At 41.8% G+C, this 26,271-nt stretch overlaps 1 protein-coding gene across 4 annotated transcripts in view; it reads left to right on the forward strand.

Moving 5' to 3' along the window:
• Positions 1–12,785: 12,785 nt before the first annotated feature.
• Positions 12,786–26,271, forward strand: part of SLC44A1 (solute carrier family 44 member 1) — a 67,642-nt gene continuing 54,156 nt past the window's right edge. For 2 of the 4 annotated variants that reach the window (XM_065045667.1, XM_065045668.1), the window contains exon 1: positions 12,788–13,047. In XM_065045667.1, coding sequence (XP_064901739.1) covers positions 13,021–13,047 — 27 coding nt within the window. In that variant the 5' untranslated portion in view covers positions 12,788–13,020. Of the gene's footprint in view, positions 13,048–15,223; positions 15,243–26,271 lie in introns of those variants that run through there. The other 2 variants (XM_065045664.1, XM_065045665.1) reach the window with 2 other exon arrangements.

The raw sequence follows: 26,271 nt of genomic DNA on the forward strand, positions 1-26,271 counted from the left end.
CATCTGCTTAGAGTGAAGCTTCACAGCACTGTTGTCCAGATGAACTGTCAGCGATCAACACTCTCCACCTCTGAAGCATGTTGTGTTGCCCCTGGACCGATTCAGTGCAATCTTCCAAATGTCAGATGGAGTTCTCTGACCCGAACCATACATGAAAAGGACATCATGTGCATCCAGTGGAAATATATGTGCTCTTCTCTGCCTAGGATCTTGCAACCTTATTTTTATTGTTTTGTGCCATGTGCACAGATTCTACAAGGAGATAAACCATTTAGGGTGGAAAGGTTTTTGTGCCTGCTATTGTGAAGGGAAATGGCAAACAGCATGTTGTTTAGAAACATGTTTTCAGAGCAAAATCACATGTGTTAAAACATTAGCTTCTACACTATGCCTTGGAAGCATTCCTACGCTAGACAGGTGTAAACTCACTGCTATCTGCTGCATTTCTCAGTGCTTAGCAATAGCAAAATATTCTTCAAGCTTTTGTAAAGGGGGTGGCAATTACATAGAAAACCACAGTTGAGAGACTAAAGATACAAAAAGTTGAGCTGCTTACAGGGCTGTATTACTAATTAACAAAGGCTGCAATTAATCATTAAAAACTTGGCAGGGCCAGAGATGGAAATGGAATCCAGGGTTGCCATCTCCATCTTCCTTGCTCTAATGACTTGAAATCCTTTGTCCCTAGGTAGTTGTGCATCTGATTTACACCTTAATAAGACTGCTATAAAAAAGCTACTGGAAGTAAAGCTAGCTACAGGGCTTTGGTTGCAGGCAGCTGGTTTGTTCTTTCTTATACATCTGTAACTCAGCAAATTTCATCAGAATCTGTGAAACTAAAACAAGGTGAGAGAAGAGTCCAGTCCAGTGTCTTCAGAACCCCACGTCTCATAAACCTATTCGGCCTTGTACCAGGAAAATAAAGGTAGCTATTCAGAAAAGCATTTCTATTGCACTTCAGTATACACTTAACTTTAGCTAGTTTGCTGGTTGAAGCTATAGCATTGAAGCAGAGCTCTTCCAACTGTGAGCTGGAGAAAAAAGAGGAATTAAACCAAAAAGTATTTACTTTGTGACATACAGCTACTTCTAAAACCTTTGGAGGCATTCTCTCCTTTTATACAGCATATATTTATCACATGGAATCAAAGGCATCTGACATTATCACAGCAGTATGTAAAATATATGTAAATCAACAGCCATGTTGGTTTTGTTCTTCTCCATACTGTCACACAAAATAGAAACACCACATTCTTCGTCATTAAACCATGTATTAGAACAACCAAACATAGCAAGGTTCTGATAGGAGAGAGAAGGATGCCAGATTCTTGTTTCACAGCATTACATATTATATCCTCCAGTTCCATCTGATTTCTCAGACTGCCCTGTTTCATTCAGGGAACAGGAAATTCTAGTAATTATTTGAAAGCAGAATCAGTAAGACAGGGTTTGTTGCAATAACAAATTGGATTCAGGAAAATAATAGTGGTGAAAAAGTGGAACTGAATAGTGCACACGTTACTGAAGACAGTAGGTGCTTCATAGTGGCACAGAGGAGAAGGGTGAAGATGTCTCTTAAGTGGTCCATCTGAAAGATTCAACTCAGGTAAGATATACTACTATACCTATACATCTCTTCTATTTCCTGAAACAAATGTGTAAACAGCTTTGTTTTTTTGAGCCATACTTTCCTACATGTCCAACTGAAGGATCAAAAATTCCAGTTAGGCTGGATCAGTATTCCTGGATCTATACTGCAGATGAACCCTAAAGGACTCACAATTTTGACTCTCCATGCTGAGGTACTGTTAAATGATCTGCTTTTCACATCTAATACTAGGTCTTGCATGTGTGTGCATGGTGGTGGTGGTTGTTGTTCATTTTAAATAGAAGTGAACCAAAGCACAGATGCTTCTAGAAAGCATGCTGCGAAAAGTCTTGTATGTAGACAACCAGCTTGATGTTCACTGTGCATCAGTACCACAGTTAACGCATTTGTAGTTCTTCACATGTCAGAAGAGTCACAACTCAGAACTGGGTACAACTAATCCAGAGCAGTGAAGCACACTAGAAAAGACAGATGAAGACATGGAACTAAATGGAACTAAAAAGTTATTTCCTCCCAGAATTCCTTTTTTTTTTTTTTCTTTCCCTGATAGAAAGGAGACAGAACACACCTTTGTAGATGTCACAGTCAGGTCTACATAAGGTATCACTGAAATTATGACAAAAGAAAACAACTATTACCTTAACAAACAAGTGCTAATGACTGATACTTCATGTCCACTTAGAATCTCTCAGGAAGGAACAACTGCTACAAGAGGTATTCAGTCAGACCCAGCTAAAAGAAAAGACATGAACAGCAGGAGCCAATACCCTCTCTGCTTAGAGTAAGGGTAGCTCATCTGCCTGTCCTTCAGCAATGTATCACACACTCTGTTTGACACCTGCTTAATGACTTCCATGATGACTCACAAAACAAACGCTCCTCACAACAAAATGAAGCTGTGCTATAAAACAAACTGATCCCACCTGCAAGCTCAGCAGCCGAGGTGGAGATCATTTATTCTTCCAAGCCTGAGGAGATGTGGAAATGTCACAGCAAAATACTCCATGAGCAATCTTCGACCATGGAAGAGTTGTTCTAAAGAAGGACCAAATACCGACAGCTCTCCTAATTCTTTCATAGGCCAGCCTCCCCCATTGAAGAAGGTAGATTCTCTCATTAGAGAGGTGGAAGAAGTCCCCTCTTCCTGTAGCCAGCCGCCATTGCTAAGCAGCAGAACGCATCTTTTGGAGACACTGTGAAACTGGAGGCTCAGATCACAGGGAAGCTTCACAGAAGAATGGCATTGATTCTAGGAAAGCCTCTGAGGTTGAGCTGTTTGACAAATATGATGGAATAAAACTGGAAAAGGAGGGCAGGGCTCTTGATTGTAACTGAAGCTCTTTGAGACTTTACAATCACTGTTATTGCAATTGAGTTCTCCTGTTGTTTGAAGAAATACTTCCACAAAGCAGCTTTTCATTGAAAACAGCAGGTTCCATGAAACTGCAACTTCTTTGTGGCAATGCATAAATCTTGCCTGAAATCTGCAAGAAGTGAATTTTCATACCTGAAGCACAATGTCTGATCTATACTAGAGTCCACCATTCATCATAAACCCAAACATAATCAACTGTTGAAGAAGTGAGGCATTCACTTGAAAAATGAGTGAACAGCAGCACAATCCTTTCACCAGTATCTGCGATATCTTAGTAATTAGCCGATGAACTAAAAAAAGCAGTTTTTTGTTTTTAAAAAGAAAAATATGGAGTCGATTCCTTTTTTTCATACTACAGAAAAAACAGCTACTGAAATCTGCTTTTGTGGGATGATCACCATCTAGCACTGATAGGGAGGTTTTATTGTGTAAAGTCCAATGTCTAACATAAGTCATCTAAGAGTGAGAGAACCTGTGTTTTCTCTGTCTATTCACAAACTTTCCTGCATTTCACTGTTTTAATTAATTCATTCATGGCTTCTATTTTGCAAACACAGACTTGCCATACCCTCAATCTGTCTCAAAGGCACAGTGCATCAGTAAGCAAGCTGCTCCGCAAGGGAGGTGAGCTTGTAGCCGTGAGCCTTGTTATGGCTCTCATGAGCAAGGAGGGACCTCAGCAACAATGAGCTGAGATGCAGAGCAGCAAGTCTGGGTCAGGTTCAGGGCCAGAGGCAGTGAACAGGATCAGAGAGACCAAAGATGTAGCAGTCTAATGCCAACCCAGGCAGCCCAGCCAGTGGGTCTGGGTCAAGGTGAACACCAGGTGCTGACACGTCTGCTTACACAGCTGTGATGTGGCATAGCAGTAGAACCTCAGCATAAGAGGAGCTCCCAAAGGAGAGGAGGGACGGGCCCTCACCTCTGGCTTTTTCTACAACAGCTCTTATTAGTGAAGGAGCTGACCTTGGACTCAGACAGCTAAACCTAACTCAGCAAACTAAACTCTGGAAAGGTAGATGTGCTCTGTGCTCTACATAATGAAGATCTGAAGCAAGAAGGGAGAGATTTCCTCATCTGCTTCTAAAACTTGCAAGAGGCTTTCTGGTAATGAGTTATCAGAAGCATCCACCTTGGATAGATTTGGTAGATAGACTCCACCTCTCTGAAGTACATGAAATTCCCAGAGCACGGTTAAAAATAACTTTTTTTGATATTTAAATGTTTTCTATCTTTCATTTTGAAAAACTGTCTCACCAAATCTTTTCAGTTTTGAAGTGACACACTTTCCATTCTTCCCCACTCCCTCCTCCAGAAACAGCTACAAGAACACTCCTACCAGACACTGCGTCCTGATCTGGGGTTTTTCCAGTGCAGCACGGAAACCAATAAAGCCACACTGTTTGTACCCAGGTTCTGTCAGAGGCTCTGCGGTCAATGCCCAGCTAGCTGCCTTGGTCAGGTTTCTGGAATCTAATCAACGAGGTAACAGTGAGTGACAGGGGGAATAAATAAAACCTCTTCAGTCAGTTATTAGCACTCACCCCACCTTCCCCCATGTCCTTAGCCTGCTGCCTGAGTCCCTTCATTCCAGTATCTCAGTTCTGTGTCATTAATAACATGCTCATTAGTTCTGCAGCAGAAGTTAAACACTTCTGCTTGTCTGCCACAACTGTGATGATGTCACAGCAAGAGAGATTTTTCTCTGCATCACCTGCTCAACAGTGATGTATCTTCAAGTGAAGCAACAGCATGTTTGGCTTGCCAGCCTATTATCTGCGGGCAAACTGCTTCCGCTTTTATTTTGGAAGTATTTTCCTACCTGGGAACTTAAAACAACTGTTGATTGAAGGACTAATAGCTCAAAAAACTGGTGCAGGTGACTAGAGGCTGGAGTTTGAATGGCGTCAGGAAAAAGCAAAGAGAAACCAGAACATTCTGGAGCATTGTTAAGTTAATGGTTATGGGAAAGGCAGAGAAACAAAATTCCCACAGACAAATCCTGGTTTTCTACACATTATAAAATAATTTAATTGATGGCTATTATTTCAGTACTTAGGGGAATATTTTGCCAAATGAAACAGATGTAGCCAGAACAAACCAAACCAAACCTAAAAAGCATGGATTGTGTTTCTGTAAAATACATCTGAGTTTGAATGAACAACCAGAAGCAACTGTATCTCTGCAAATTCTACATGTGAGCTATAGCCTCTAGGCAGTCAAAGACTGACAATGAAAGACAAAATGCTGACAATTAAAAATGCTTGAGGAAGTTAATTTGCCTTGCTCTTCTGAAGAATATTGTCAGCCAATACTTTTTTGTTAGTAACTACACCACAGTGAGTATTGTGGATGTGCAAGGATTTTTTTTTTTCCCGCATCTGAGCTTTTTCTTTTTTCCAGCTGTCCAGGACCAATAAGGATGGAAACCTTCCAACTAGACCAGCTAGGTCACACCACTTGTAAAGTTTAAATTATTTTCTTAAATAAGCAATGTGCTTTTTTTTTTTTTTTCAAAAAGAAAGTCCAGATTAACAGGACCGGATGGATGCACAGAACTTCTGTTCTGAAAGTCTTCATCTTTTCTGCAAGCCAGAAAAAATAACATAGCACCAGATTTTCAAACATTCTTATGATCATGTACAGGCTTTCATTAAGCAAAGCACTTGTTATGAATTTAAAGTTAAGCATGTCTACATGTGTAGGAAACATGCAAATTGAGATCCAACTTGAATCTTGATGCTTGTTTATATATATATGTTCTTATGTTTTGTTTATATATATGTGTACTTTTTTATTGGATTGGTGGCCATTGTACGAAAATAAATTGCTTTTCAAATTTTTAATGCCCTAATTTTAAAAATGAACATGAGTGACTCAATGAACAACCACACAGTGAGGCTGGGACCTGTAAAACCCACCCCAGAATGAAACTGTCCAGTGAAATTCAGTGTGAAGCCCCTCATATCTTCTGTTAGCTGTCACTGCCGGCTGTATTGGCTCTATGTATACAGCCAACTGCAGTATGGAGTTGAATTATGCTGAGGCCTGTGACAGTCCCATCTCTCTATCCACCTTGCTGGTTTAACTCAGCCTCGAAGTTTTGAAGGAATAATTTCAGGGACTCACATACAGGATATGCATCAATATTTTTAGCTCCATCAGTGTCTGTTCACCTACACTGAGCATATAAATGAGGGTTTGTCTTCATAATAAAGCACTATTTGCTCTTAAGCCTTCACCTGAGCTGAATGCCAATTCTGAGCCCACCATAGACGTTCTCCATAACCAACAGTCCAGACCTGTGCCAATCTAGCAACCTCCACTTGACTATTACTATAACTAAGCTATAAAATCCATCACAGCCTCAGTTGGCTCCTAGAAAGTGATGTCTACTCCTTCTCTCTCATACAAAAGACTATACCGAAAGCAAGAGTGACACAATGCATTTCATACTGCCATGTCTCCTTTCTTGTCTTAACCTCAGAAAAAGCTGGGTCTTCCTTGATGAGTGCCTGCTTGCATAATATTAACAAGTGTAGAATGAAACCGTACCTCTCTCCACAGACTTGCTTCTCATTGTCCCTAAGAAAACAAATGGCAGGTCCCTTTAGCATAGTGGTTTTTTAGGCAATGTCTTTTCTCCAAGAGATTTAGTGCAGCAGCCTTACAAGAGATTTGTAGCTGGCAGTCCTCCATCTGCAGTCTTACATCCTCAGTGTGAGAGCCATAACTCTCCTGGAGTGAAATGACAGGAGATCATAATGGCTAATCATGTATTACAATGATACTGTCTCTACAGAAAGGATTGCACGTAGTTTTGTGTGTCTCCTGTGGGCAACACAAAACTTTCTTACAAAGATGAAACACCTTATATTTTTTCTGGTTGCTACCATGACATCAGTTGGACATCCTCACTCACACACACACACACAAACAATGGCACTGGCCCAGATTTTTAAAGCACATTTTCTGAAGACTGGATTTTTCAGGGGTTTGGATAATGGATGTGGAACATTTCAGCAGCAAATTGCTAGCATGATTCTGGCTCAGGCTGATAACAATGTAAATGTGTGACAGGTGATTCACTTGTGTGAAATGATCCATTCACAGAATGACAGGATGGTTGGGGTTGGAAGGGACCTGCTAAATCCAGTTCACCCAGAGCAGATCACACAGGAATGTGGCCAGGCAGGTTTTGAATGTCTCCAGACAAGGAGACATCACAACCCCTCTGGGCAGCCTGTGCCAGTACTCTGGGACCCTCAAAGTAAAGAAGTTTCTTCTCCTGGTTATATGGAACCTCCTATGCTTCAGTCTGTGCCTGTTGCCCCTCATCTTATCGTTGGCACCACTGAAAAGAGTCTGGACCCATCCTCTTGACATCCATCCTTCAGGTATTTATAAAAATTGATAAGATTCCCTCTCAGCCTTCTCTTCTCCAGGCTGAACAAACCCAGCTCTCTCTGTCTCTCCTCATAAGAAAGATGCTCCAGACCCCTAATCATCTTTGTAGCTCTGTGCTGGACTCCCTCCAGTAATTCCTTGTCTAAACTGGGGAGCCCAGAACTAAACACAGTACTCCAGACGCGGCCTCGCCAGGGCAGAGTAGAGGGGTCTCCCTCTACTGTGGGAGGATAACCTCCCTCGACCTGCTGGTGACACTTTTCCTAACGCATCCCAGTATATTGTTGGCCTTCTTGGCCAAAAGGGCACATTGTCAACTCATGGTCAACCTGTTGTTGATGAGAACTCCAAGGTCCTTCTCTGCAATGCTGATTTCCAGCAGGTCAACCCCTAACCTGTACTGGTGCCTGGGGTTATTCCTCCTCAGGTGCAGGACCCTACACTTGCCCCTGTTGAATTTTAGCAGGTTCTTCTCTGGCCAGTCAGCCAGCCTGTCCAGGTTGTGCTGAATGGCAGCACAGTCAACTATGCTTCCTCCCATTTGGTATCATCAGCAAACCTGCAGTCAGTCTCTTCATCCAGGTCATTGATGAACAGGTTGAACATGACTGGACCTAACACTGACCTCTGGGGAATCCCACTAGCTACAGGCCTCCAACCAGCGTCTGCACCATCAATCACAACCCTCTGAAACCCGCCATCCAACGAGTTCATGATCCATCTCACCGTGCACTCATCCAGCCCACACCTTCTGAGCTTGCCTATGAGGATGTTGTGGGAGACGTTGTCAAAAGCCTTGCTGAAGCCAAGGTAGACCTTATCCACTGCTCTTCCCTCGTCTACCCAGCCAGTCGTACCATCTTAGAAGGCTATGAGGGTGGTCAAACATGATTTTTTCTTGGTGAACTGATGCTGACTACTCCTGATAACCTTCTTTTTCTTGGTGTTTGGAGATATGTCCAGAATGAGCTGTTCCATCACATTATCATGGATGGAGGTGAGGCTGACATACCGTTCTTTATCCACAGGTGTCCAACATCAGCATGCAATTTAACAGGTATTAAATAGTGTAAAGCAACATGAGTTAATATAGCAAGAATATATATTTAACTTTCATTATGGCAGGAATGAACAACTATACGCACAAAGCATATGCTTAGAAAGCCATTTTGCCAACACACCAAGACATTAATCTTCTAATGAGTATTGCACATCTTTGATAGTCACCAGCGGACAGGACCTCCACTGTACACGTCTGTCCTCTCACCAAAAAGTTACATCTTGAGTACAATGGACCAAAATTTTGATTCAGACCTGGGAAAAGAAGAGTTCAGCCTTGATTCATTCAAAGAGCCCTCTGCTTTTTTCTCTTTCCATGGAGTCCCCAGTTCTTAACATGAAACAGATCTAATGTGACCAATGTAAGTGACTGCAGCACAAAGTAGAACCACAGCAGGTTTTCTGACTTTCCTAGTAAGTTCATGGAAGTGACCTGTTATTCTGTGGTCAGACAGGCATCAAGAAAAGAATCTTAGCTTAAACTTGTGAGAGCTCAAACTTACTGAGCAATATGCAACTTCTCTTAGTCAGAGACGAAAAAGTGTGCAAGAATCCTGACATTCTAATTGCAAAGTAGGATCACTCACTAAACTTTATAACTGATATGATCTTCAGTATACAAGCTAGAGTTTGTAAGATACAGCTTCAATTCGGTGTTTTTTGGCTGGTGTCCAGTGTGACTTGACATAAGCATCCATGCCGTAGCTCCCCAGCAGTGAAAAAATGCAATGCCCTGGTTGAACTTTTCAGGAAGACGATCCGTTTCAGGTGGCTTCTCAAATATACAAGATAATGGGGCCACAAGGCTTTGAGTGGATCAGTGGGCTCTACTCCCACATTGCCCACAGAGATGATCTGACATCCTATTTGCCATGTGTTTGCTGGAATGCCTTCTTGTGTTGTACTTTCATCAGTATTCTGCTGAAATCAGCAGAATCACTCCTAATCCTGCACTAGTACACACATGTATGAAACCTAACAGTTTATTCTCTGGGCACCTCATGGAGGGGATGTGTATGATTCTGTATTTAAATAAATTTCAGGCAAACAAACAAACAAAAACAACAACAAAACCCAGGAATATTGAGGGAAAGCACATAGGGTAGGATTTTTTAAAACGCAGGGTGGTTACCAAGCATTCATAGGTGCAGATTTATTTGTAAGTGGAAGAAATCGGCAGAATGATAATAAACTGAGTTTTTCTTTTGGAAGAGGGAAGTGAATACAGGGTCTGCAACAATGCCTTGCTGGTGCAATACTCAGTTTGTAGTCTGCATGATGCAACTCTTCCCTTTCATTAACAGCAAGGTCAAGTTTGGACCACCTCTTCATTGAGCAGTTAGCCAGGCACTGAGCGTGTTTGAAAACTCAACCCCAAAATTCATACTTAAGAACATATCCAAATGGTCTGAATTTTGTCTACTAATATTTTAAAGATATTTCCCTCATTAATATAGAACAGAAGCTATAGACAGTTTTTTATCTTGGAAAATCCTTAGGTGTTTAAATATGGCTGCCTAAGGTCAGGATCTTACACCTGGTGAAAAAAAGTAAATATTATCACATAATTCATGCTTTTTGGAACGTTTTCTTATCTATTTTCTGTCCTCCCTACACTTCCCAGAGTAGAAGGAATACAACTTACAATTTACTCAAGTACTAAAGGCATTTTTGTCATTTAGGGCCTTCTCCCTGTTGCTGTCTCCCTTACTCAGTATCAGACAGAACTTCAGAAACTCTAACCTGTCATTCCGAGTCCAGCAATGAAAGGAAAAAAAAAATCTCATCCTTCTTTACTGAGAGGAGAAGGGCAGACTCAAATCTGTTATAGAAAAAAATCTAGATTCTTATTAACGCTAAATCTGGGCAGTCAAATTTGAACTTTAGCAGCTTGTGATGTAACCATGCCTTAGAGCAGATTACAATCAGCTTCAGAAAGGAATCCATAAAGCACAATTCAAAAAATGTACTTAGGTATATACTTAAAGTTCAACTTCTATATTCCTGAATTAAGATTCTGCAATTCTCATTTCAAACCCTTCCAGTTTCTTCACAAAATACTAATCTGAATAAATGTAAATGCAAGCACAATCACGAACAAGCAAGAACCTTTTAACTCTCCTTTCTACGACTAGCCAAATAAAGTATAGTTAAACTATTACTGTATCTCTGACAAAACCACAACTAATTTCCTTGGACTAGAAGCAGAGATAAGAGCAATTAGCCTGGTGATTATTTCTAACACCCAGATTTGTCCAAATACTTTCTACAGTTGTCACAAACTTAGACTAAACCCCAGTTACTACTCTGGCCTGTTTCCAGCTTTTCCATAAAGGTGCCCCCAGCCAACAAAGGATTGGCATTTTTTAATCGCTATAAAACTACAATTCCCCCTATGCAGCTGCACAAAGCTTTTGATTACTGGCTTTTTTTTTTTTTTTCCTAAGAGTCCACAAATTTTGGGGGAAAAGACTGTGTTTTAATCAGTTACTATCTTCTGATAATTGTGCTGAATATGTTTAGTCTACGTGCAAAAAGTAGGAGGCAGTATTGAATTACCATGACAACACTTTGAGGTCTTACATGAAACTATTGAAATTAAAGTTGTAAATAAAACGCCTATTTAAAAAAATTAAATTTGGTCTATTTAACAGACTGAACAGACATCTATGGCACACACATCATGCTGTTGTTATCCAAGCTAATGAAAAAGACAAACACTGGGACAAAAAGTCAATTTTATAAATGGCAAAACTGAGGAACAAAGAAACTGAAGTGACATGTCCAAAGTTACATAAGAATTAGCTACGGATTTCTTGTTATGGCTTGGTTGTGTCAATCCTGTGTCAATCACAAAAGAAACATGCCTCCTACAGAGCAGTCCTGCAAAACAGTTCTTTGATGGCCACACCTTTGAATACAACAGAAATATTTGGACTAAATGAGGTAGGACAATGAGAAATAACAGCAATATACATATAAGTGGTGAAAAGGTATTTTAATGAGGCATTAGAAAATATTAAAATTGTGAGAAGTGATGTTACTTGCCATTAAACGGAGAACAGCTAAAAAAAAGTATGATTCACAACTCTCCCACATACCAGTTTTTGTTCTATTTTGAAAGCCTAACAAGACTCCTCTCGTTACAAGGTCTCCTTTGCCTCATTCTGCCTGTCAAAGGATCATTTTAAACTTAAGTCATTGCAACGTTATTTCTAATCATTGGTCTTCTACTATATTAACAGAATTAAACCTGCTCCAGAGTTAAGATTCAACAACAAATATATTTCAACTTACAGTATCACTTAATATGGTTAGACCACATTCAAACATACTTGCTGGGTGAGTAAACTTACCTTAAGAGGTACTGCCACCTTCCAAAGTGAACACTCTTATTCTAAGAAAAGCTGTTGCCTTTGTTGAAATTGAGGACTGCATGATACAGCCATGTAGTGACTTTGCTGGTTCAGAAGCTCTGAGGCATTTGTCACTACCTGCGTGGCTTAGTAAAATGCTCCAGACTACAGTTCGGAGGCCAAACCTGTACCAGTTAACTACACAGCAAACACCATCCAGGTGTCATTCACAAAATCAGCTCTTTGTACTTACACAGGTGTTCACCTCAGAAGAATAACACCTGCATTTGTGTCTCTGGGAAGGCCAAAAAGCTTACCAAAACAGGCCGCACAAATATGGCAATTGGCTGTAAATCTAGGGGACAGATTCACATCTCCTGTGGCCTCTCAAGACCACCATTTCAGGTGACCGGGTGCAGATTGCACCAATGATAAGAGCTAGTCTGGAGAATGGGATAAAACACACCAAAGGCCGTGTAAGGCACAGGCCAGCTGGGCTGTGGATGTCTCAAACATCTCCTACCAGCGAGTGGAGGCACCTCAAGTCTCTTCTCATGCCTGCAAGTACATGTGCTCCAGGGCCACACAAGCAGCTCTCTTCTCCCTTTCAGAGAGCATCAGCCACTTAGAAACCATCCTGACCACCACACGCCTTCTCCACGCAAATCTGCCCCATGCTGCCCGCCCTGGGCAGCGCCCCCTCCGCCGGGAGGAAAAGAGGAAGGAACGTCTGGCACTGCCCGGCTCCGGAAAGACGGCAGCAGGGCCTCAGGGCCACAGAGCAGGGCCGGGGCTGCCCCCAGCCGCCTGCCACCAGCTATGGCGTCGCCTTGGCAACAGGGCAAAAGCCATTGCGACACCAGAAACCACTCTCGGCGAGCAGCTCGGGGCGGGGTGGAACCGGAGCGGTGCGGCTGGGCAGGTACCCCCCGCGCTGCAGTGCCCGGGCCTGCCCCCGGAGGCCACACCCACACGCAGGCCCCGCCCCTTCTCCTCAGCCGCGGCCGGCGCCGCTGAGGGGGGAGCATGAGGGGGCGCCGTGGTGGCGCTAGTGCTGCAGCCGCGCTCGCCTGATAGGGCCCGGCGGTTCCCCGGCGGTTTTCCGCGGCGCCTCGCCTGGGGCAGACCGTCGCGGCGAGTGGATGCCCAACGCTTGCCCGCCTCCGCCGCCTGGCGCCTAGCGGGCACCGGCAGGGCAGAGACCCGCGGACGCCATGGGCTGCTGCAGCTCCGCCGCGCAGGTGAGCGGCCCGCGCCCGCCGCCGAGCCCCGCTGCCCCTTCCCCTTCCCTCCCTGGCCCTGCTGCCCCTCGCTGCCGAGCTGCGCTGTACCCGCCTGCAGGCTTCCTGTCCCTCGTGGCTGTGCCTTCGCTCCCCTCGTCCCCAGGCCTGCCTCTCATGCTGTCCCGTAGCAGTGCACCCGCTTGTGTCCCCCATAGCCGCTCTCTTTGGTGGCCTTACATCCCCTTTTGCCCCTTGCAGCTCTGCTTTTCCATGGCTGTGTGCCACTCTGGTGCCTCCCGGCACTGTAGCTCTGCTCTCCTATGGCTGTGCTTCCTCTTGCTGCACCTGTAGCAGTGTTGTATAGCTACGCATTTGCCTCAGTCCTCTGTAACCGTACTCTCCCATGGATGTGAACCCCTTGCTTTCCCTTCCCCACCTCACTCCCAGCCAACAGCTCTGCTCTCCCATAGTCCTGCTGTCATGGCTGTGAACCCCTTTATGCCCTGCTCTCCCAGCCTCCATGCACATAACTGTGCAGCATTTTGCTCCCCTCTGTAGCTCTGCCTGTCTGCTTAATGGCCGTGCATCCCGTTGTTCACCCCCCATGCCTTACTTCCACCATGCTACGCACTTGCACGCTCTGGATTGCTCTGCACATTATTCTTTGTGGTGCTTCCCCTGTGGATCGTATTGCTCCTTCTTCCTCTAGCCCTGCTATGGCTTTGCAATCTTTGCCATACCTTGCTCCAGTCCCCTGCTGCAGCTGCATACCTTTAGCTCTCCCCTGCCATCCCCATACTGCCTTGCACCCCGGTCCTGTGGCTTCACACTCACTCCTCCTCTCTGCCATGCCTCGATGCACCCCTCTATATAGCTCTGCACTCCCTCCCCTTCCCTGCAGCTTTTCCTTTCGGGTCCCTACTGCCGCACCCCAGAAAGAGGAGCCATCGCGTGGGAGGAAACTTGCTATGTCCAGGGCCTCCCCCAGGCCATTGCCTCTGGAAAGGGAGACTGTCCTAATCCCAGCCCCCTTCCCTTCCAGTCTGTAGCCAAGGGTTCAGGTAGCTCCCTGCATCCTTTTGCCAGTGTGTGACTGGTCCCATTCACATCTCTTATTTCGAGCTTTCTTCCCCCTCCCCCCTTGCTCTGCTTTGCCCTTACTGACTCCTTTTTTTTTTCCCAGAGTGGTGCTGCCAAGCAAGGCACAATCAGGAGCTCCACCCAGCGCTCCAGTTTGCAGCTCTGCTTCCAATTTTAACTTTCCCTTTGAACAGCACGACCAGGGCTATACTGGTTTTTGCTTTGCTCCTTTCTGAAGGCTGTAGGATGAGCGATCATGACTAACGCTATGGCGCTGGTTTGCTTGCTTGTAAATGTTAGTCTCCTTTGGCTGTGTCACTTGTGGTGGATGAATCCAGCTTCCAGCAGACTGCTTATGTGGGAAAGTCCATCTTTGCTGTCCCAGATGACTCATCACAGAGATGAGTTTTTGTAGCTCATCGGTTTAGGCAGACTTTTTTTTTTTTTAATAAGGTTTCTGTCCTTCCAATGCAAAACACTGCAGAGAGCTGTCCAGTTGCAGTAGGGAACATCCTTTCCATACAGCAAATTTGCTGCAAAGAGGAAGGCAATCAGCTTTATGGTGCATGAAGAAATGGTTTGAATTTCAGAGAGGGAGATATATGCCAAATGTTTGGTAGAGATTTTAAAATTATTCAGTCATTGCAGTAGGCTGACAGGGGAGATTCCAGAGACTGTAATGTTTGAGGTTTGCTAAAAAAAAAAAAATGTTAGATAAACATCTATCATGAATGGCCTAAGGAAATCTGATACAGACTTGGAGCACAGAGAATGAAGTTGATGTTTTGAAGCAATGTTTTGAAGTCTATTCCAACCTTATTTTCTGTGATACCTATCCAAATTACTTTTCTTAAGTGTCTAATAGGCCCTTTCTAGCTCATCTTTATGAATTTGAATTGCTGTTTGCTATTATGTCATTTTCTTAGATGAAAATACAGGCTTATTTGTGGGTAACATTAGACCAAAAGCAGAAAAAATAGAGAATCAGATTGTTTAAATATCTGGCTTTTTCATATGTTTCAACTAACTGATTTTGTTTTTCAGGGAAATTTGTGTTCCACTGTCAGGGTGCATGATGTTAATAGAATGCTACTGAACCTTTCATTTGTTTTCCTTATGTGTGGCAAGATATGGTACAGTAATTGAGTTTTATATCCTATATATGTGACTGAAGTATAAATAATGGTTGTTTATGTAATTTCTTAGCCATAAGCAATTGTGTGTCTCCACAGGAAATCTAAGCTAGTTGCTGAATATTTTATCAACAACAGTTTTGTCTGGTATATCAATTGCAGAAACCCTGCTACCAACAATACAACATTACATTAGAGTGTAATGTCTGTCTTATCCTCCTTTTTATCATTAACAAAAAATGTTGTGTTCCTCATCTACCATTGTCTTTATACTTCCCTCTCCTTTATTTCCTCTTATGCCTTTCTTGAGCAGAGGTCCATCAGACATTCTTTTATGTTGCCTCAGTTCTTGCTTCTCTCTGTGTAGCTTCATCTTAGTCTTTGACAGTCTCTACTCTTATCATGGATGCCTGACTCTCATTCCTTATGACTTTGTTTTTCAAGTTGATTTCTCATTACATTTATTTGTCAGCTTCCTAGACTATCTGACCTTCATCTGCTAACCTCCATTTCTGTTTCTCAGAGAAATGATTACTTCTGTTTTGATTTTGCCAGCCATCCTATCTGATTACTGCATCTCCAAGACCCTTTGTCATGACTGCCCCCTCCTCATCTCATTTATGATAATGCACCAATCTGGGACTGGTTGTTGTACCAGGCAGATTTCTTTGATGTCTTCTTTCTAACTCTTATTTCATCCCAAATTATCCTTTTTTTTTTTTTTTTTTTTCCTCTCTCTCCCAGAATGCATTTCGTAGTTTCTTTGCTTTGCAGGCTGACTAGAGGTCTGCCTTAGGCTTTTTCCTGTTTCTTTTCCCCTGCGGAATCTAAAGCTTTCCAGGGAAATACTGATTGGAATTGGCATGTTTACCTTTGCTCAGCACTTTTGCCTGCTACTTACAGTGATGAATTCTCATGTTTTTTCTCAGCTTTTACTGCCTTTAACTGCTTAGCCTGACCCCAAAGCCCCATTAATTCAATTTTTCTGTTTTAATTCAAAATTTCTGATTTTAACCTCTTGCTGCAGTCTTATTCCCTCCCTAATTTTATTCTGAGTTACTATCCTTAAAGCTGACAGTCAACTCTAGTGTCTTTCTTCTTTTCCAAACTCCCAAACAGAAAAAATTACATTTGTTGTCGTACATTCTCTCCTGTCTTTGTACTGAATTCTGTGCTCTGCGTAAATTGCCTTCATTAAGATGTCTACAGGTTTGTTCCCTGGAGACATTCAAAACCTGCCTGGAGACATTCCTGTATAACTTCATCTAGGTGTTCCTGCTCTGGCAGGGGTATTGGACTAGATGATCTTCCGAGGTCCCTTCCTATCCCTAATGTTCTGTGATTCTGGCCAAGTTGTGAGGATTCCCCTCATTTCTTACCCTCCTTCATCTGTGCTGCTTTTGATACTATCTGTAATGCCTGCCACTTGGTGTCTTATTCTCACTGGGCTTCTCTAATAGTGTCTTCTTGTTATTCTTCACTGCCTTCTGCTCTCTAATTATTATTCCTTCTCCTCTACTGCTGTCTGTGCTTATACTTCCAGTCTTTTTTTGCAATTAGTTAACTTACCTGCTATTCTACCAAATTTTTCAATTTGAACTGTAATGAACCATGTTAATACAACCATACCAGACGTTCTTCCAAGTGTGCTCATTCTTTCCACTGCTGTTTTGCCTGTTGAGATGCTTCAATCTGGAATACTTCTTTCCAGTGTTTGTTTTTTTTTTTTTTTTTTTTTTTTTCCCCATTTTGGTCTTATTCCATGATCGCACAAAGTTCTTTCACTTCCCCTGGTGTAGTATCTTCCGTGGTCTGCACTTGGTCTTTATTGTCCCAACTAGAGCTGTTGTTTACCTGTTGTTTCTTTTCTGTATTACAATTGTGTCATCCTCTTTGTTTCGTTAGGGGCTTGTTCTATTCTCTACTATGTAAGTGGATTTAGCCGTCACCTTACTTTCACCATCTTGAAGCTTGAGCTTGTTGGGAAAAACCTGTGCAATGTCAGCTATATCTTAACAGGTGTTGTCTTAGAGCAGTCTATGTACTCTCCATCAATTTTCATTACCGAGTCATCTGAACACTTCTTTGAACTGTAGTTGTTTGACTGAAGTGTGTTGACCTATATAAGATTAAAACCTTGCGAGAGACTGGAGGAAAAAAGCCCACACCTCTGTGTATCTCCTGTCTTGCAGTGCTGTTGGTTGTCAATACCTTCACTGGTTTCAGCTGACTGTCCTCCCTTGCTATATGTTGATCATGAGCTTCTCAAGATGGGTGCTTCTGTCTAGGTGCATCTCTTTCATCATGGATCTGCTCAGCAACAAAGCTTTAGAAGTTTCTACTCATTTTTGATACAGGTAGTTTTGTTGCCATGCTGTTTTCAAAATGATTTTCTCTTCCTAATGTTGGGATTTTTTGAGCAAATGGTGCTAAAGCTCTGAGCTGATAGAATAATCACATTTATTTCAAATCTTTAGTTTAATTAAAAGAAAAAAAATTAAATCTACAGCTAAGTGGCAATACTTTCTTCCTTTCTCATTATTCTCCTTCATCAGTGGTATTTTCTGCCGCCTTACAGCATTAGTCTGTTATAAAACTGTATTGGCGAGACTGTTGAAGTTCATGCTCACATGTCATCAAAACTGTTAGGCTGTGCTGTAAATCTGTTTGATCGAAGTAATTTGTACAGGTTTTGTTTGTTTGTTTGTTGTTTAAGCTATCAAACTTACTTTACCGCGTAGCTCAGACTGCTCTCCTGATGTATTTTATAGCACAGTTCCACAAAGTTTGCATTGCTGTATCTGAGGGGACTGAAATTCTTGATTCATGAAAGGGAACAAGCTGTGAGGAGGCACAAACCTTAAACTGCTTTCTCTTGGAGTAGTTGTGATATAGAATTCACTCTCCCTTCCTGCTCATCTGCAGTTGAATTGAAGTGGCTGAAGTTAAAAGATATTTGATTTGGCAAGAAGTTATGGGAAACAAGGCAATTTATTGGGGTTATTAGTGTTTGTGTTGGGACTCAGAAATACTGTGTGTTTATTTTATCCTTACAGCTTTGTATTGTAGTGTCTTGTTTCAATATATGTGTAAGAGAAGCTTGAAGTCTTTCTGGAAATTGGAGGCATGACTAAGATAAACTAAGCACATGTTACCCTTGGTCGTTTTAGTGGTGGTCTTGGTTTTTACAAGACTAAAAGAACTTCCCAGTGTAAGAGGAGAAGAAAGATAATCCATTAACTTTCCCGTGAACACTTGCTGTCAAAGCAGCACGGACTAAATCTGGAGTTCCTAACTTCTAAAAAATTCCAAAGAAGTGTCTCTTCCAAGCTGTTATGGACAATACAGATCATTAATTGTACTTTAGCCAGAACTTCAGTTGTCAGAGGTTCTTGCAGTCAGATAAATATAGGGGTCACTAAAACATGCTTGTTTCCTTGCGGGCATGGCTACGATCATGGAAGAAGACCAGCTGAATAACCATGTTGATGAACAGAAACAGAATGAGTTGTGAATTCTATTTTCAGGAGCTAGGCAGCTTGATTTCTTTTTCAACACATTGACAGTAGCTGAAGCTTCCGTTCTGTCCTCTGGCAAGACGATATGATGTGAAGGATGAAGCATACAAGCAGGATCCAAGAACAGTGCTAATGAGTCAGGCATCTCATGAAGCTGCTGACTACTTTTATGTGTTTCTGGTCTGTGAGCTCCATTCAGTTCCTCTGAAGCATGAGATGTCCTTTTACAAATGCTGTCATAAACAACTACACAACCTGTGCAGATAATTCCTTTTGATCTTAATGTAGAAAAAATATTTCAGCTTCATAGATACTTGCAAGTGCTCTTTCAAATTAATTGTTTTCCCACTGAGGACTAGCTCCTTCTGAAGTTTAAACTATCTTTCAGTTGTGCCACTTCTTAAAAGTTTAAAGTAGCACATAATTTCCTTCACTTTGACAGGTAACTCAAAGATTGACTTTTTTATTTTTCTTTTAAGCACTTCAAGAAATGATACTTTGGATTAAGAACAAGTATGTGGTATTCCATCCTTTCACAGGGATCAAGTCCAGTTCCTGTCCCTGCATATGACAACCCCAAAATTCACACTGTATGTCCAGCCTAAACATCTCCTGGCACATCTTCCTGACATTGGGTTCTGTCATTGGTCACCAGAGAGAAGAGATCAGCGTCTGCCCCTCCTCCTCCTCTTGTGAGGAAGCTGTAGCCGCCATGAGGTCTCCCCTCCGTCTCCTCCAGGCTGAACAAACCAAGTGACTTTAGCTGCTCCTCATACGGCTTCCTCTCCAAAACCTTCTCCAGCCTTGTAGCCGTCTTCTGGACACTCTCCAGTAGCTTTATATCCTTTTTAGTCTGTGTTGCCCAGAAGTGCACACAGTGCTCCAGGTGAGGCCGCACCAGTGCAGAGCAGAGCGGGAGAATCACCTCCCTTGCCCAGCTGGCAATGCTGTGCTGGATGTGCCCCAGGACATGGGTGGCCCTCTTGGCTGCCAGGGCACTGTTGGCTCATATTCAACTTGTCATTGACCAGAACTGCCAGATCCCCCTCTCCAGAGCTGCTTTCCAGCATCTCGTCCCCCAGTCTGTATGTACAACCAGGGTTGCCATGTCCCAGGTGCAAAATCCAGCATTTGGCCATGTTGAACTTCATATGGTTGTTGATTGCCCTGTTCTCCAATTTGTCCAGATCTATCTGCAAGGCCTCTCTGCCCTCAAGAGTGTCAACAGCTCCTCCCCATTTTGTGTCATTGGTGAACTTACTTAGTATTCCCTCAAGTCCTGTGTCTAAGTAATTTATAAAGATATTGAAGAGCGCTGGCCTTAAGATGGATCCGTGTGGAACCCCACTAGTGACTGGTCACTGGCCCAACATAACCCCATTTACTAGAACCCTTTGAGCCTGGCCCATCAGCCAATTGCTCAGTGTGTGTTTATCCAGCTGTATGCTGAACATCTTGTCCAGAAGGATACTGTAAGAGACAGTATCAAAGACTCTACTGAAATCCAAAAAGATCACATCAACAGGCTTCCCTTGGTTAACTAGGTGGGTAAAGTTGTCATAGAAAATAGGTTTGTTAAGCAGGATTTTTCCCTCATGAACCCATGCTGGCTGGGACCAATGACTGTGTTGTCTTTCAGATGTTTTTCAATAACTCTCAGAACAATCTTCTCCATCATTTTGCCAGGAACTCAAGTGAGGCTGACAGGCCTGCAGTTGCCAGGGTCATCCCTATTGCCCTTCTTTTATATTGGACAACCTTTGCCAGCTTCCAGTCATCCCAGACCTCTCCAGATTCCCAGGAGCATTGAAAAATCACAGAGAGAGGTCTTGCTATGACATCAGCCAGCTCTATAAGCACCCTTGCATGAATCTCATCAGGGCCAACTGACTTGCAGGGATCTAGCTGGAGAAGCAAATCCCACACAATTTCCAGATTTATTGGGAGTTTATTGCTCTCACAGTCACCGTTTTTCAGCCCAGGGTTACGGGGCCCCCCAGGTCCATCATCGGTGTTGAAGACTGAGGTGAAGAAAACATTAAACGTGTTAGCATTCTCTGTGTCCCTGTTAATAAGGTGACCATGCTCATCAAATAATGGGCCAGTGTTATTTCTTCTTATTTCTAGTTTGGTAAAGTAAGAACAGTTTTGGAAAAAATTATCTTACATTGTTAATAGTGAATGCTAAATCCAAAGCTTATGTTACTGTAATTTAAATGACATATAGAATGCTGTCAGCCATCCGATTTTTAGGTTATTAATTGTGAGGGTATGTTCAGTATCGTCCAACTGACTGCTTTTACTTTTCATTATGAAGAAATGTCAACGTTCCTTACGTAGTGAAGTGGTCAACTTTCTTCATGCCATTTACTCTAATAGTGAGCTTTGCACTGTGTGTGCCTATTTCTCCTTTGGGCTGATTGTAATTTTTCTGCCTTTGAACTTACCTCAGAGGTTTCTTTCATGAAAATCAAAACTTGCATACCAACTTGACAGAAACTGCCTCTTTGTTATTGTGTATTTGAATCTATCATTTGAAGAAGCTGATGGAAAATTGTGTATATATTACACATTGTTTCTGAAAAATGGTTATGTGGAGTGTTGCCGGGAGACTTCTACCCACTGACTAAACTGACTGCTAATTTTACCTCTGTTTCATGAATCTATACTGAGAGAACAGGTCTGTGTTGATGAGTATGTAATAGGGTTGGTTTAGGTCTTCTAGCCACTTCAAAGTTTCACAGACTTCTGAAGTGAATATACTTTGTTGCATTGATGGGCTTCCTCTTCCTAGCCCCCTCCCCCCCCCTTTTTTTTATTTGGTGTGTGTTTGTTTTTTATCTTCTAGGTAAGGAAATTTCTAACGTGGAACAAAAGCTGTGTGACAACAGCCTCAAGAACATCTGTATGCATGTTTAAGAAAAGAGTCCGAAGATTAATTTTCTCTATTTTAATAAGATTTCAACACCCAGTGTGCAATACACTGCAAGAATAGGACATGATTGCAGTATGTAGGAAAGCTGAGGTTCTGTACTGCTTTTTTATGTGCTAGATTCTAGCTGTCACTATTTTAACCAGTAACATTGCTAGAATATAGTGGAGGGTCATGGCGAGCAGAACGTGGGGACTTGTGCTTGATATTTTCTCTCAATGAATGTGGTGTAGTTAAGCAACTGCTTATGGCAGAAATTAACTCTGTCCTGGTTTGGTTTGTTTTTGTTTTGAATTGAAACCACTCTTGCTTCTCTCCAGATATATTATTTGACTGAGGAAAAGACCTATGAATGTTGTATACAGTTCCATAGAAACAAAACAGGAAATCCATTTAAGTATTTTGTTGAAGGTCATGATAAGCATGTCCTGGGTGTGCTTTGTTGACTCCCCCTAGTTTGCTATGAAAAACTGCAGAATAATTGCCTACTAATAAGGAAGTATGCTTATGTGATAAGCTAAGGGCCTGACACGTTATTTCCTTTTCTATTCTTCTCCCACCCTTTTTTCCATAAATAAAACAGGGCCTTCTTAGTGTTGGTTACTCATAGTCCGGTATGCTTTCAGTGTTCCCCAGTGCTGCCCTCTTACTGAAATCCTCAGTGGTTTATTTTCTTGTGCCAAAGTTTTGGACCCGTGAGTCAGGATTTGGTATTTAAGAAGTTGTGTAAGCTTTGTCACCTTTCCCCACAAAAATGTAAGCTTAAAAGTCTTCCTGAACTTTGGAGAAAAAGGTTCTGAGAAGTTTTTATTGTGCGGATGACATCCTCTAAATGTAACTGAACCTGACTATTGGCTTATCAATTTCCAACATAGATCTGTCTTCTGGCTTTCACACATAGCACATGGCCAAAGTATGCAACCGTTAGCTCATAGCATTCAGTGTAGTGCCATGAGACCATGTTTGTGTTGAAATGTGCAAATACGAGCCTCTAACCTCACAGAACCCTCCACCAGTAGGCCTTTGACTTTTAAAGGTAGAAGTTCTTCTGCAAGGGTTGCCAATGCAATACAAAAAGTACATGATTTTACGATTTGAATGTAGGATGCTTTTTGGAGGAATACTTAGCAAACTGCTATGAATGTCTCTAGTAAGTGGCAACATCATTTTTCGCAGCAGTACTGTGCAGGCCATGAGCTCTTAAAAGTCATGATGGTTTTGGTCTTGAATTCTGGCTTTAAGTCCTTTAAAAGGCTGAAAAAATTCTTTTAGAGAAAATTACTCATTATGCAAGAAGAGAGTGCAAAGAACAGGGGCAGTGTTTTCTGTAGAATGTCCATCTTACATAGAGACCGCTATCTGGGGAGTTCTGCTGTGGTGTTGGTTTTTTGTTGTTTTGTTTTTCTTATGTTAATGTCATGTTTTGATAAAGCTAACACATTTGGAAGCTAAGTGTGTATTGTAGTTGGACAATGTTTTACTAGCCCAAAGTTTGAAAATGTTTTGTAATTTGGGACCTGCACTCTTGTAGTAAGAATAAAATCTGAGAATCTGTTAGACAGGTTGATGTACAAAGTAGAAAATTCAATGTGATTAGGTAACTTGGTATGTGCAAAATATCTTCAAAAGTGAACTGGGGTGTTTTTTCCTGTGTGTTTGGTTTTGTTTGTTTTTTCATTTTTGTGTGTGCATGGTTTTTTATTTTTTTTAATGACTGCTTTTTATTAATGAATACGAACCATGGAAGTACCAAACATGCATTGAAATAATTATTTTAATCCCCTGAAAAACAGTACTGTGATATTTGTAAAGTGTCCTTATTTATTGCTGCTTTCAGATAGGTACTTAATGTGTAATGAAGAACCAATACCTAAATACTTTGAGGGTCAAAAACAGGCCTTTGTTTGCAGATGGCCATATTTCTAAACTTCAAAACCTTGGCAGGTGTGCTGATCATGTCAGCTTGTTATTTAATCAGCTGTGTTATATTTCAAGATAAATATTTAAGTTGTAGGCTGAGGTGGAAACATGTAACCAAGGGATGTTGGAAGCAATGTTTAATATGAGTTGACTGAAAAGATGAGTGGAAGATGATATACAATACTGCATATATCATATTCGTAAGTGAAGTCTCCACATGTGAATTTTCAGGGTAATGTTGAGGTAACCATGGCAGATATATTGTTAACCCCCACTGTCTCCCTCTCCCCCTCTAGCCCCTCCTGCTCACCCCTTCCCACTAAGGACAGACAATTGGGACGGGAAGAAGGACCGAGAGAAGAGAGTTGGAAAAATTAAAAATGCTTTACTAATGCTAGTAATAAAAGTAGAGAAAATAATGCAAAATATACAAAACCAATGTTGAAAATCCTGACAACTGCTCCAGCAGATGTAGGGCCAGCACCCAGAAGTCCCAGACTGGACTCCACAGCCAACGGGAACTGGATTCAGTCTGTCAGTAGGCCTCAGTTCGCAGGGACAACTGGCAAGGTGCTCTCTTAATGTCAGCCATAAGGAAAAGGGATGAGATCCTTGTGGTCTCTCACTTTGATATGAAATATCATGTGAATGGGATGGAATACTTAGTTGGTCAGTTTCAGTTCACCTCCTGCTTGCACTTCTCACAGATGCATCATTACCAAAGGACCTTGCATTCCATTGCTATGTCTACCAAAACATGTATCTAGCTTTTCAGAAAACTGCAGTTAGTAAAAAGACTTTAGCTAACATGGAAATTCACTAAAAGAGAAACTTGTTTTTAATAAAACCAGGACAGGTAAACATTTTCATATTTCACCATCAGTAATGGTATAAGTGCTGCCTTATGTGCTCTCAGTTTTGTTTACATTATCTTAAACTCATGAATATTCTGTGTAGAGTATGAGAACATTAGTGAAGTAGAAGGTGTGGACACAGTGAATTGGTGGTATGCTTAGTCTCTGAAGAGGAGGAGAGTATAAATTCATTACCCCTTGGTTGATAACTTTCAAAGAAGTATTACACCATCAGAATACTTTCCTAGCAGGAACTCTGAGATATGTAGGTATAAAGAACAGATGGATCTTTTCAGTGGACAAAGCGCTGGAGAACATGTGGTGATGTGGAGTTATTAGGCAAACAAGGATGTGGGGGCTTTTATTTAAAGTACTGGCACATGGCTTTCAGTAAAATCCAAAAGCATGACTGATATCTGTTTTGCAGTAATTTGAAAAATAAAGTTTTGAAATTCAATTGAAGCAGAAATTCCACAAAACTGGTGGTAGACACCACTATGATTTGCATGTTCCGTGTAATCCAGTCCTGTTCGGAATTGCCTGAAGGCATTTGGGCTTATTATTCAGAGGAACTGCGTCATCATGGAGGGCACTTGCAGGGAGCAGTGTGTATTATTTTCCTTTCTCGAGACAACTGCCAGTTGTGGCTGTAGTAGTATTACAGTGACAAACTCACTAGCCCCTGGAAGCAGGATGCATAGCTTTGATTCTAAGTCTGGGGGAGTTCAAGGGTCTGCCTCACACAAGAATGCTATAGTTGGCAGGCTCTTTGGGGTAGGAACAGTGCTGGTCTTCCCCAGAGACAGATCCAGGACACATCTAGACTAATTTTTTTTAATGTGTTAATGGAGATATTTTTATTGATACAGTTAGTTCATTCTTCCAGGGTGCTGGTATAGTTCAGTAAAGTTACAGTCTCGTTTTGCTGGTATCTGTTGTTCTTCTAGGAAAAAAGGTATACCAATAATTTGCTGTATAAGTCAGTTGTATTGTGAACCTGAAGGAATCATCTGAATTTGTGATAAACCACGGTAGGCTACTACTTGGTGCTTCATACGAACACCAGTAGGACATGTACGGGACTCTGTAGGTAATGGTGAACATTTTAACTAGGGCAACTTTGTGCACTTTTCTTAGGCTTCATGATGCAGTAAACTAAAGGTTTTCTATAAGATAGTTTATGAAGTCATGAACTGGAGGTAGTTTTAACGCTTCAAAACTTTGGTTTGGACACTTAAACAGAGTGCATTAACCACATGAAGATTTTATACAGAGAGCTGGTTTACTTCAGTTGCTCCTTTGTTCTCAGAAGTGTACTTGTGTGGGGAAATGAGTGTTTTTTGGGGGAGTTTAGGTTTTTTGGGTGTTTTTAGGATCGGTGTCATCCAATAGTCAGAGTAATAGACTCATTTCCTCATTAGGCTCTGGAGTTAATATCTGTGGAAGAAGTTTATTTAGGACAACATATAGTTGCTGCTATTTCTTCTCTTAGTCAGGTGAATAGTGTAGAAAGCTGCCATGGACAGGAACATGCCATCCTCTCTGATGAAACAGAGAATTACATTCTTGTGTTGGAAACGTTTTGGTAAACGAGTAAATTACGCTTCTTCTTTTTCAAACACAGTATGTTTCATGAAAAAGGCCAGCACGTGATTTGGAGTGTTCTTTAGCTTGTAAAGGTACATAAAATGACTTTAAAACTACAACTTCACATGCTATTGAAACATCCCACGCTTCCAAAAAAAGACAGTTCTTGAAACATTTTCAGCATTTCCTAATGACCGTTTACATAGCTGATTCTTGTC

The sequence above is a fragment of the Columba livia genome, chromosome Z (assembly GCF_036013475.1).
Source record: "Columba livia isolate bColLiv1 breed racing homer chromosome Z, bColLiv1.pat.W.v2, whole genome shotgun sequence".
Lineage (NCBI taxonomy): Eukaryota > Metazoa > Chordata > Aves > Columbiformes > Columbidae > Columba > Columba livia.